This window comes from Mixophyes fleayi, chromosome 6 (genome assembly GCF_038048845.1).
Source record: "Mixophyes fleayi isolate aMixFle1 chromosome 6, aMixFle1.hap1, whole genome shotgun sequence".
Taxonomy (NCBI): domain Eukaryota; kingdom Metazoa; phylum Chordata; class Amphibia; order Anura; family Limnodynastidae; genus Mixophyes; species Mixophyes fleayi.
In genome coordinates, this window is record NC_134407.1 from 14335586 (window position 1) to 14349183 (window position 13598).

At 42.5% G+C, this 13598-nt stretch overlaps 1 protein-coding gene across 1 annotated transcript in view; it reads right to left on the minus strand.

Annotated features, from left to right (window-relative positions):
• The window catches only part of LOC142160851 (ovostatin-like), a 203251-nt gene extending 191797 nt beyond the window's left edge, over nt 1-11454 (minus strand). The window contains exons 1-3 of the mRNA XM_075215883.1: nt 11348-11454; nt 769-952; nt 473-629 (exon numbers count right to left, since the gene is read on the minus strand). Coding sequence (XP_075071984.1) covers nt 473-629; nt 769-952; nt 11348-11415 — 409 coding nt within the window. The 5' untranslated portion in view covers nt 11416-11454. The remainder of the gene's footprint in view (nt 1-472; nt 630-768; nt 953-11347) is intronic.
• Between the last annotated feature and the right edge of the window lie 2144 nt (nt 11455-13598).

Sequence of the window (13598 nt, forward strand, 5' to 3'; positions counted from 1 at the left end):
TTTGAAAACAGCAGACAGTACAGAAGTTCTATAACCAATAGTAACTTGATATTACTCTATTAACTTTCATTAGTCCACCTTGTACTAGGCTGGTGATGGACATCTGGTGATCCAAGGACCACATTCAGCCCTCAGCCTTCACCTGCAGCTTCCTACTTTAAGTGTTACAGGCTACAACAAACATATCTGCCACTAAACATACCTGCAGATATGTTATTACAGATGGATATCTTAAGTGTATTGTTTAACTTAGAGTTTAAGCGTAAAGTGTTGCCCTGCTGAAGACAACAGGGCCGCCCCTGAAGTGTATCAAGCCGTCTTGGTTTATTAGTCTATAAAAAAAACAGATCTAATCTGTTGCTGTGGGTTACAGCACATTTAGGTTGTTTGCCCCCATGTTATTAATAATTTAATATGTTTGCTTAGGTATTGTTTTAATAGATGCTCTTAAATCCACCAGTTCTAGTCTCACCTTTCTGGCCAGCTTTGTAAATGGGTTTGTCCATCTGAAACACACAGCTATTTGAACTGGGCTTAATCACCACTGCCTTACGATCACGTATGTCTGTGCTCTTTCCAGTAGCAGAAAGGATGAGCGCCACAGGCACGGAACTAGGGACCTCCGGAATCTGAGTAGGAGAGAAGCAAGATCAGCCAAGGATTCCAGCGTACTCTTCAGAACAATGTACAAGACGTAACCATAATTGGGGTTTTTTTTTGCATTTAAATTTTGAATATTGTGGATTGTTCACCCAGTCAGGTTCTTACCAGATAATCATGGGAATCGCAGTATTTAGGTGGTGCGATATTCTGTTCTACAATCGTGAAATTCTTCCCATTGTATTCTAGCACAACTTTGAGATCCAGCGGCTCCGTGAAGTGTTCAATAAGTACAGACACTCTCCCAGTATCTCCACCGGGCAGCATTGCAGGTGTTATCACGGCATATTTTCTGAAAAAATAAAAACACATTTGCAAGTGTGAACTGTGGCATCAACTGAACCTGTATATGCAATAGTCTTCCATCAGTATGACAGCTGCCTGACATCACTAGTATTCTGTGCTTTTGGGGGACCCCGGTTTTTCAGTATGTAGCTTCCTGCTGACCTCCTTCCCCTCCTCACATCATGACACTGCTCCAGTCACCTGGAGCCTTGCCCTCACTAAACACAAGTCACATGAGTGGACATGTCACTCCCAAAAACATGCCCTGAAATACTAAGTGCTGCTGTGAACACATTAATGATCTGATTTGATAAAAACTGGGAACATCCCAGAGAAGATAAAGTACAATAAGGTGCATCTCTGGATCTATGGGAGAATTACAAGACCCAAGCAAACAGCAGTACATTACAGTTTATGTACCAAATCGCAGCCACTGAAACCCGACTTCTGCTCTTACTGAATGCGCAACACCACTCTATTTTTATAAGGAAGGTGGCAGATGGGGTGTGGAAAAGAAAACAAAAACCCCACAACATCAATCACTACACTACGAATATGCTCTGTGTGGGACCGTACTGCTTGTATGACACCACAAGAACAACATTTTGTTGACCCGATTCATAATAACTATCTCAGATGCAGAGTGTTCTCTATGCTGCTATGACAGCACTATTTGTAATAAATTAAGGTTATGTAGAAAATGTTCATTGTCTACATGTTCATTATGTATAGTAGCCTCACCCTCAATTACACCATACTCCACATTTATTCTAGCTACACCCAATGTTACTTTCCCACAATATGCACGCCTTTGTGACTGGTCTAGACTTGGCATGATATTTTTTGTTTTATCATTCGTTCAATTGGGGCTTTTATTGCGCTTAGTTCCCTCTGTTGGCATCTATGGATGAGCGTTCCTATGGTCCTCTATGTTAGAATGTGGTGATATCTGGGTCTCAGTAAGTACAAACTGGAATATAACTCCTGTATGGAAAAGGACCAATTGGGAATTTCTGCATTCACCACGCTAGGCTATGCCCTCCCCCCCCCCCCCCCCCCCCCTCCAAACCATCAAAATAAGCTTTGCTATTTGCATAGAGAATTCAGGTGGCAAGCTAGGACCAGTCAAGCTCAGTACATTTTTAATCCATACATGTGATCCTAAATATAGTCAAGATTGAAGGAGGGGAAAGAATATATGCTCAGTGATAGGGACTGTTCCTGCAGAGGGAAGTTTGGAGTTCTGCACATGACATTTTATACACTGCACACCCAGATTTACCAGATTGCACAACCCAATTGCAGCCGAGTAAGGCTGGCAGCACGTTTTTTTGGGCACTGAAGACTTGCTCTGCTTGTGTGATCTCTATCTATCCATCACACTCTGCCAACCCTGGGCCATCACATAGCCAGCACAAAGAGGTAAGGCTCAAGCTATGGTATGTAGTGAACCCTTTCCAAGAAGCCATCCAACCCAGTGGCTACTACAGTGTTCAGTAGATTTGTAATTGAAAACAAAGACATCAGCCTTTGTGTTACGGTGGGTCATTGTACTTAGTGTTCCCTGCTATAATTAGATTCACTGAGTGATTTAAACTCAAATTAGCACAGATGTTTCAGAACTCCTGAGCCACCTGACCAAATATAAACAAAATTAAAATAGATTACATTGCCCTATTAAAATATTCATTGTTATCACCAACACATCCGGGAACATATGAAACATATCAGTGACATGGTTTCATATAATTGAATACAAAAGAATTGGACTGAGAGTATTTAATGCCTTTGGTATTTGTAGTGTTTAATGGAACGGAACGGATTACGTGGCTTAAGCAAACATGGATCAACAGTGGGGTAACAGGGCATGCAGTCCTGCTAGCCTTGAATCCATTAAGAAAAAAGGTAATGGAGTAATATGAAATGCTCGAGTCTCCTGACAATAAAATACACTAAATTGCCCATGTGTTACCCCACACAGTCCATTCCTATCAGTACATTGCTCTGCAGTGTTCACATGCAAGAGTAGGACAATTTTTTGGTACTTTTACATGTATGTCAAGACAGCAAGATTGCAGTCTACTTTACCTCAGATATGTAGTAGATATTTTATACATTTGACCCTGGAAGAGAATGTTTGCATTGGATTTTGTCAAATTAAGTATATGGTCTAAAATGTGGAGCCTGCATACAAGTTTCTCCTTAACAACAAATGGCCACCATATCCTACCATTCAAACTGAACAAAGTCAAGCACTATTTCTTTATAAGAAGGCTTATGGGTGTGTTAGCGTGTCGAAGACAGCCTGTTAAATTTTCAATTTACTATAAAAAAAAATTTGGACAGAATGTTGGATAAAATACAGTGACAAAAGCAATAGTTGCAAAATAAAGGGATACATAAACAGAAATATGAACCCTTACATAGTTCATGTTGTCTGTATGTCAGGGCTGACTTTCCATAATAGTCAGGGGGTTTATGAACATGTTCTCCTGGAGGCTCCCAAGAGGGGCACTGTATATGCCAATATGGGGAGAAGATGTTGATCTTTCCTCTGACAATTCATACACAATTGATTCCCCATTCAATTCAAACTCCACACAATTGCATATCAAGTTTAGTATTATGACATTATCTTATTCTGCAAAATATACAGTTACTCTGGTGCACAGTTTAAATTGGCACAATTATTTCTCAAATATATGTCTGTTATGAAGTTTATATTTTCTAAGGAACAGAATGCAGCCGTCATCCTTTGGAGTTACCTGAAGTCTTACTACCAAGGATAGGGATTTCTCGGAGTCACACCTTTTTATAAGTTGACAAGCCCAACACCTCTCCATGCCCTCATCTTCTGATGCTTACAAATAACTTTAATCTAGATAGTGGTCAGCTGAGACAGATTTGGGAGACAGGTTTATTGCTCTGCTACAGGACATCTGTCCAGCAGTTGGAACAATGGCATTTCCTAGGGACAGAATTCCATTTATTTTAAATCTCCCAGTGCAGCTGAGGAATTGCTGTTCATGGAGAAATGGAATAGAGATGGGAGTTCATTCCACCACATTTGGTGGCCAAACCCAAGATTATGAGGCTCTGGCAAAGTTTTCACAATCTGATTTGTAATGTTACCTCCCTGCAGCTCCCTCCTACAAAGACCTGTGGCTGACATTGTGAAGTACACAGTGGCGCTAGAAGACCACATACTTAATGCCACCAAGTGTGCAATAGCAGCTGCTTGGAAACAACCCCTGCTCTTCCTGAAGCAATAGATTTGGTAGACCTTCCATTGTGAACATCACCCCCATTTATTTATATGGTGCCACTAATTCCAATGTTGTACAGAGGACACACAGCAGTCCCTGTCCATTGGGGCTCACAGTCTAAATTCCCTAACATACAGACAAAGAGACCAAGGTCAATTTGTTAACAGCCAATTAACCTACCAGTATGTTTTTTGGAGTGTGGGAGGAAACCTGAGCACCTGGAGGAAACACACAAACACAGGGAGCACATACAAACTCTGCACACAGATAAGGCCAGGTCAGGAATGGAGTGCCATTTGCAATAGAGATGGCATTAGTAACATGGCCACATGACCTCAACTAATCAGCCAACACCAGTCATGGCTTTAGTGATCCGCTGTGCAACAGGATGCAGACTGTCCTACTTGGTTTCTCTTACAAATGCTTGCTTCAGACAATTGTTGTTCAAACCTATGCTTACTGACCTTGCTCCCCTTCTATATAGATGCATCACCTCCAGCAACAGCTGTAGAATAGAAAGTGTTTGATTGCATTGAGAGTCAGTCCAGCATCCAGTTTTTTAATTGCTATAATATAAAATGTCCATTTGTGATACAAAAATGGATCATTCTGAAGATCTCAGCAACTTTAGGCGTGTGCTTGCGGGTACTGTGATAGGATGTCACCTTTGCAATAAGACTGTTCGTGAAATTTCATCCCTGCTGGATATTCTATGGTCAACTCTAAGTGATATTAGAAAGGGGAAGCATTTAGGAACAGCAACTGAGCCATGGAGTGCAAGACCACGTAAAATCAGAAGGTGGTTCAATGACTGCTAAGGCTCATGGTGCTTAAAAGTCACCAAGGCTTTCTGATTCCATAGCTGAAGAGTTCCAAACTTCCACTGGCATTAATGTAAGCACAAGAACTGTGCGGCGGGAGCTTAATGGAATGGGTTTCCATGGCCAAGCAGCTGCATGCAAGCCTCACATCTACAAGACCAATGCCAAGTGTTGGATGGAGTGGTGTGCTTTACACCAACACTGGACTGTGGAAAAGTTCTTTGGAGAGACGAGTCACGCTTCTGTTTGGCAGTCAGATGTTACCTGCCTGACTGCATTATATCAACTGATGTTTGGTGGAGGAGAGATAATGGTATGAGGCTGTTTTTCAGGGTTTGGGCTAAGCCCCTTATGTCAAGTGAATCTTAATGCTTAAGCATACCAAGTCATTTTGGACAATGCTAGGCTCCAACTTTGTGGCAACAGTTTGGGGAAGGCCCTTTTCTATTCCAACATGACTGTGCCCCAGTGCACCAAGAAAGAACCACTAAGACATGGTTTGATGAGTTCCGTGTGGAAGAACTTGACTGGCCCACACAGAGCCCTGACCTCAACCCCATCAAACACCTTTGGGATGAACTGGAACGGAGATTTCGAGCCAGGCCTTCTCATCCAACATCAGTGCCCGACCTCAAATGTTCTATAGAATGAATGGGCACAAATTCCCACAAGAAACACTCCAAAATCTTGTGGAAAACCTTCAAAGAAGAGGAAGCTGTTATCGCTGCAAAACAGGGGACCAACGCCATATTAAAGTTTGTGTTTGAATACAATGTCATTAGTCCTGTTGGTGTAATGGTCAAGTGTCCAAATACTTTTGTCCGTATAGTGTATATATTACACACATACCACAACAAGAACCAGTAACTACTGCTTGTCTCCTCTTCACCGACACCCGAGTGATCACACAATTCTAGCAGACTGAACTCTAAATAGACTGCAGTAAAGTCACAGCTATAGCCATCTAAAGTGCCTATTTCATCCTGACCATACAGCAACAAGTGATTTTTTTTGCCACATAATTGCAGTCACCCTTCTAGCTGCATCCTAACACTTCTAAAGTGGCAGACGACATTGAGGCAGGCTATAGAGCAATGTATGACACTCACACTCACACTCACACTCACACTCACACTCACACTCACACTCACACTCACACTCACACTCACACTCACACTCACACTCACACTCACACTCACACTCACACTCACACTCACACTCACACTCACACTCAGAGGGATTTTACATTGCGTGAAGGGGGTCAGTCCATATTACATACTATTTTCCTTCCTATAATTATAGATGCACTGACTGATTTACACCAGTGTGTCGACTCATGTATCACCTCACTGAACATAAATAGATTACATTGCCTTAAGTATCCATTGTTATTGCAGACATCCAGGATCATAGGAAACATGGAACATGTTACACGGACATGGTCATAAGCAATTTAACACAGAAGAATTGGACTGTGAAAAACAGTATTGTTTAGCGTCTTATGGTTAGGTCTTAAACTGAATGGATTTTTATTGCTCAAACAAAGATCAGTGGGGAGACAGGGCATGCAGTTCTGTTAACAGAGGAATTCAGATAAAGGAACCGTTATATGAAAGGTTTGAGACTTCTGGCTAGAAGACATACTAAATTGCTCATTGTTCTGCAGTGCTCCTCAGTGACTGTAGGAAGAAAAGGGGAAGCATTCAGACTTCAATGCAAGTCCAACTACCTTCTGGATTGCACAGTAAAACAGTGCAATTCTGAGTCAAGAGCAGTTTGATTGCCATCAGGAATGTTGTTCACAGTAAGGATGTGCAAACTGAGAACCTCATACAGGAACAGCGAACACAAGCAGTGACCATCGACTGCCTCTTAAGATAGTCAACTCAATATACATGTTGGGCCGCAATATTGCAGTACTTTTACATGTACATTCAGATATTTAAGAACAGTACATTTGTACCATTATGGTTAGTACCATGTCCTCTATATGGAATATGGAAAGTAAAGCTATCCAACTCCATTTACAATGTAGGCAATAGAAGTGGTGATATGGTATATCACTGAACACCATTCCATGCCCACATCCTCTGATTTTACAAAGAAACTTAAGTTTAGATGGTGGTCAGCTATGACTGATTGGAAGACAGTTCACCTACTCAGCTGCAGAAACCCCTTCTGCTACAGGACATCTACCCAGTCAGGTGTTGTAAGGAAAGAGGTTAGTTTAATCAAATAATTCATACTGACCAAAGCAAGCCAGAAATCACACAATAAATTCTCATGGCTATGGTATAACAATTACATTTATGTATCTAGTTAGTTTGATGCCTGTGTGAGAACAGGGCTAAGTCACGTCACTTTTGGGGCCTGTCACTTCCCATGTCCAGCTCCCTTCACCTCCACTAAAAATGGATGTCCCTTCAATACCATATATACCAGCAACACACAGCAGCCAGCATTTAACATCCCAACTGTTAGACCAGGATCCCTGATCCTCTGGATGGTGGGACAATCCCCTAAAACTCAGATTGTCCCACTTAAACAGGACAGTTTGGATGTATGCAATAACCAGCTAGTAGATGGCGCTATTCCCCTTTGCCCAGATTGGAAATATTTCTATAGACTGAAGTGGGGTTCTCACCTCATCATTCATAGCAAGACAGACCTGAAATACAGGAACACTGGGTGGATACAAGGAAAGGGAGAGAAAACAGCAACACATTGGGCTAGCACAGGCAAGACCAATGGTAACAATGAGTAAATATCTTCAATATTAGCATAATATACAAACATTACACTGAGCAGGGACAAGTCTGATGTTAGTTGTGTTGCAAATATATATATATATATATATATATATATATATATATATATATATATATATATATATATATATACATACATACACACACACACACACACATATACACATATACACACACACACACACACACACAGGGCTGATTCATTAAGGCACGTATACAGAGATTGTGTGCTTACAATTAATACAATCACTTTGTGCATGCACGGAACTGGGCCACACACACACACACAACAGAACACAGCCACGTTCAATTACTCTTCAAGCGCAAAGAACACTTACTACAGCCTATGATTTCATGAAGGGACAGATTCCCATAGTCAGTGTACATTAAGTGCATGTTAGTCTCAAGTGCAGCCGCAGCTTCTGATTCTAGCTCTGGGCATCTCAGGTACTTGTTTTTCAGCCGCATCTCTTGCTCCAGGTGTAATCTGAGTGCCGATTACTAGTGACAACGGCTGTGTATGCTGCTATTACATGCGTTTACATTTTACAGTTGCTCCTGATTCATTTTATATAGAGAGTTTTTATGTTTTATCATTAATAGGCAACATTATAAATACATTAGTAGAATGCACATAGGGACACTAGAAAGAAGGCAGTAGATTAATTATAATAAGATTCAAATAAAACAGAGGATGTACAAGTCTGTTCTCCAAGAGCAGCACTGCCCAGTGTCAAAGGAACCACCTCTGTAGTGGGTGAAGCAGCTATGGGGCTCAGAGGAACTGAAAGCCAAAGTGTGACTTTATAGTGCAAAAAAAAACCCAAAAACAAACCACTTTCTGCATTACACTCCACGGTAAGGGCATAGAACACACACGTGTACCACAACCAGTTAGATTGTATATTACTTGCTCAGCCTATTTTTTCTGAAATCAAATACACAAGGACACGCCAAAGTAAGCAGGAAGCCTTCCATTATTCCAGATAACAGACTATACACTGCAACATAAATAACTACTTCAATTTCTACTTTATCAGACGCTATTGAAAAAAGTAATCTGAGAACTTGAGTGTATAGGCTTTAGCAGTCATCTCACATTTAGAACAGAGTTAATGTTGAGCAAATACTATGCAATCCAGATTTTCCCCAGTGGGGGGGACAAGGTGTTCAGACACCCAACACAAAGTTGGTCCAGTTTACCATGCTCACGATTTACCACTTGCACATTAAGCCTAGTGGTGTGTCACACAATATACCACCATAGTGACCTGGTGTCAACTTCAGTGGCCAGTTCGGAGCCCATCCTGCTCAAGTGGACATTACACAATACAGAGCCTGACCTGTAATTGCTCATTTACCCATAAAGAAGCCATTCCCTGTTGGCTCTTGTCCAAGGACTAGACAAAAGTAGGTGCCTCACTGTTTCTGCTTAACCTTAACAGTAGAGTCAGAAAATCTATGGCCAAATAAAAACAAACAATGAAGAGGACACATACCACTTCCCAGCTGGACAATGGCCTCACACACACACACACACGTGTTGAGGGTAATTGACCCACCCAAGTTTCCATTTCAAAATACGAGATACAATCTTGTTTGAAACCGTCCGTTGGGGTGGACCACCAACAAACTAACCAAATTGACCAAGAAGTTCTAGACAAGCAAGACTACAGCAACTTTGTAAGATGGGAAATGGTCTGAACAGCTTCTTACTTACAAAGTTAAAACCTTATATCATTGAACACTGCAGAAATTTACACAACATCATAAATACTGTATTGATCATTATTTTCACACAGTCTAGGACTGCAGTGAAGAACACATGCAATTATTGGCATGAAGCAACATATATGGTGCATTAAACATATAGCCAAACAGTTTTCTGGCTCAATGCACTATGGGGCACAGCCTAGATCAGTTCAGATGGTTTTCCATGCATGCAGGGCCAGATTAAGGGAATGGAGGCCCCTGGGCTAAGGGGGCCTCCATTCCCCCGTGGGCCGCCCCCCCCCCCCCTCTCGTGATCTGAGCTGCCCGACCCCCTCGGTTATGCGAGCTGCCCGCGCCCCCCTCCCCCGGCACTTACCTCCTTCTCCGGTGCGCTGTACGCTCTTTACTGAGGAGATCTCGTGAGAGTGAGACTCATAAGATCTCCTCAGTAAGGAAACTACAGCACGCCAGGGAAGGACCACAGTGAAAGTGCTCAGCAGCACTGATCGCGCCGGGGGCGCCCCTGCTCCCGACCGATCAATACTGCTGCTGAGCACTTTCAAGGGCCCCCTGGATGCCATAGGCCCCTGGGCTGTAGCCCAGTTAGCCCTATGGTTTATCCAGCCCTGCATGCATGTCTTGTATCCAGGGACTATGCATGGGGACATGCATTTGTCACAAACAAAAAAGCTGTGAATTGTATACAGAGGACAGCATGGTGGCTCAGTGGTTAATGTAGAACAGTACTGGGGTCATCAGATCACTTCTTGACTCCACACAAATATGGGGAGAACATACAAAGGTTAATTGGCTGCCAACAAAAAACAAAAAACAAAAGCACTATAGTGTACGTATGTATTAGGGAATTTAAAAACAGTTACCTTTAATGGGGTAGGTACTGATGTGAATAACAAGTTCTCTGTACAGTGCTGTGTATTATTGTGGCACTATCTAAACATACAATATTAACATTGGACATCTGATCCCATTTATAGTATAATTACAATTGATTTGGCAACAATAAGCCAACATTAAATGCATTTAAGATGGGGCCATGTGGAAGACAAGCAAAAGTACATACAGGTCATAAAAATTACACCTAAATTCAGATATTTAAAGAAATACAATAATGTTACTTTGATTCCAAGGGCATCAGCTGTGTACTAAACATTTACTATATTTTGGATTATTTGCACAATTTAAAAATATGCAGAATATTTAAGATAATTGCTGTGATACAAGAGAAATCAATTCTGTGTCACATGAAAAAAAAAACCCACATCTGTTGTGGATCACAAAGTGTTCCAATAGTGGTGTTGCAAAATAAGTATTCTAATTTTCTACTTACATTTTGGGGGCAGGGGAAATTCTCCTTTATACAAATTGCCTTTTGTAACATTATAAACATCTGCAGGTTTCACCCTAGCTAGCAGCTACAGTGGTATTTAATGGAGTCTTAGAACTTTTTAAATATCCACAACAGGGCAGGTTTTCAGGATTTCTGCAGTTATATACAGTCAAATTAATCCAACACTGAATTAGTAACTATTAAACATCCTTAAAACACTGAGCGGCATAGTATATATTTTGTACTTTCCTGGATGTAACATTAAATAACTAGACTGGTTAATGTGCAGCTGGTCATTGAATACAGCAGAGTGTACAGTACACAGCAGATATGGCAGCATGTACAACTCTCATGTTTTAACCAAATTTTAACCAAACAGACCTAAAATATTCCTAAACTGCGCCCCCTTTCAGCATTGCTCCCTGTGCGGTCGCCCCTACCGCACAGCCCTAGTTACGGCCCTGGGACATAACATCTATGACTTACAGCGCTGAACACCCCGTAGTGATGAGACACAGAATGGAGACACTCAGGAGCAGATTCCTCAGCCCCATGGTTGCTGAATCCTGAAGTCTCTGCAGCTACTGAGCTCTGCTTTTATACAGCTGACACACTGGGCAGGAGTTACCTCCTAATTGCATTGTTTCCTCATTTCAGTAAGAATGAGTGCACAGGAGAGGGAGTGGTGCACACGTGAAAATTTCTGCTAGATCCTGTAGCTTAAGACATTACATTTATTAACCGTCTGGTTGCCCTGTAATACTTTAAAAAGGTTACAGTTACCAAAAGGTAAGAAAAAATATAAGTTAATTATAAAGGTATCACTTTAATTCATGGGTCTGCAGTGGGGGGATACTCCCGTGCCTTTACCTGAACATAATTTATATGGTCTATATGCTTTGTTCACATATATTTATTAAATTCAAGTGCTTTTAAAGCAAGTAATAACAATACGGAGGTCACAGGTCATTGTGACAACAATCACCGTCAATAATGGGCAATTGCTGCCATTATCAAAATTTAGTTTTATATATTTTAATGATATGTGTTTAGTGCCTCTCCCCCCGACTTGCTCACCCTGACGCATTGGAATCAGGAATTTCTTCTCTGTGGCTCAGTGGGCATTGTGGGGTCCAGGTTAACCCATTTTTTATATGTGTGGTTTTTTTTCACAAATAGGGGGAGGGGGGAGGATGCCCAAAGCAAAGTCTTGCCTATGGCCTCAGGGGTCTTTATCAGGCTCTGACAGTGATAATTGAATTAAAAACACAGAATAAGAAGTTGTACTTGGGAGTTGGTCATAAAATACAAATATTGACATTTCCAGGGACAAAATCTTCCAGGGATCAGCCTTTAAACCAGGGACTGTGAAGTTATAGTCAGTGGTCTGTGCGTTAGCATGGATTGTCATTACACAGCACCTATAAACATGAGCTGAAAGTTCCCATAGCACTGGAAAGTCTTCATGCTGTTTGCACATCACAGCAATGATTTCTTACATTTCTTCCACTGCCAGAGATGTTTTCTGTTGACACTTCCTACAGGTCAAGGACTGGCGGATTGCCAGTAGAGCACCATGCTCTTGTACAGTTAAACAGAAGTAAAATATAATTGCACATATCGATATATTCAAATACACATACAGAACAGAGCAACCAAATTAGCCATGTTCCAGCAATTGCTTATCTCCCAACATTTGGGCAGGCAGCAGTGGGGCAGGGGGTGTGGCCATGGCATGGTAGAGGCGCGACCATGACATGATGGGCATGGTCACACCATGAGGGCATACCTGATCATTTTCTCCTCCCCTCCAAACTTCTTCATTGGCGTGTGCAACGGCACCCGTTCACCGCAGCTTTGCCATGAACAGTATACCTGCACTTACCATCCTCATCATCAACTATTTACAGGGCCGCCATCAGGGGGGTACGGGGGGTACTGTTGTACCGGGCCCGGGCTCACCAGGGGGCCCGGTACAAAAGCTTAGCACAGACTTACCTGGGGCCCGCCGCTGGTCTCCGCTATTCTGTCTTCAGCCTGGCTGTTACCGTGACAGCCAGGCACCAGGATCCGATCGCAGGGGTGGAGGATTCATTCCCCCTGCGATCATGTGCTCTGCCTGTGACAGATCACATGATCGCAGGGGGAATGATTCCTCCACCCCTGCGATCGGATCCTGGTGCCTGGCTGTCACGGTGACAGCCAGGCTGAAGACAGAATAGTGGAGACCAGCAGCGAGCCCCAGGTAAATATGTGTTGCTCATGGGGGGGGTGCTCATGGGGGGGGGGCTGGGTGGCACAGGGGCCCGTACTGGGCCCGATTTTTTCTGAAGGCGGCCCTGACTATTTATATAGCGCCACTAATTCCGCAGCGCTGTACAGAGAACTCACTCACATCAGTCCCTGACCCAATGGAGCTTACAGTCTAAATTCCCTAACAACACAGAGAGAGACAAAGAGGGACTGAGGTCAATTTAATAGCTGTCAATTAACCTATTAGTGCGTTTTTTTGGAGTGTGGGAGGAAACCCACGCAAGCACGGGGAGAACATACAAACTCCACACAGATAAGGCCATGGTCGGGAATTGAACTCATGATTCCATTGCTGTGAGGCAGAAGTGTTAACCACTAAGCCTCCATGCTGCCCACTAAGCCACTGTGCTGCAATGCGGCTGGGCAGTGTGGCAGGCAATGGACCACGCAGTGCGGTGCGAAATGTAATTTAAAAAAAAATAAG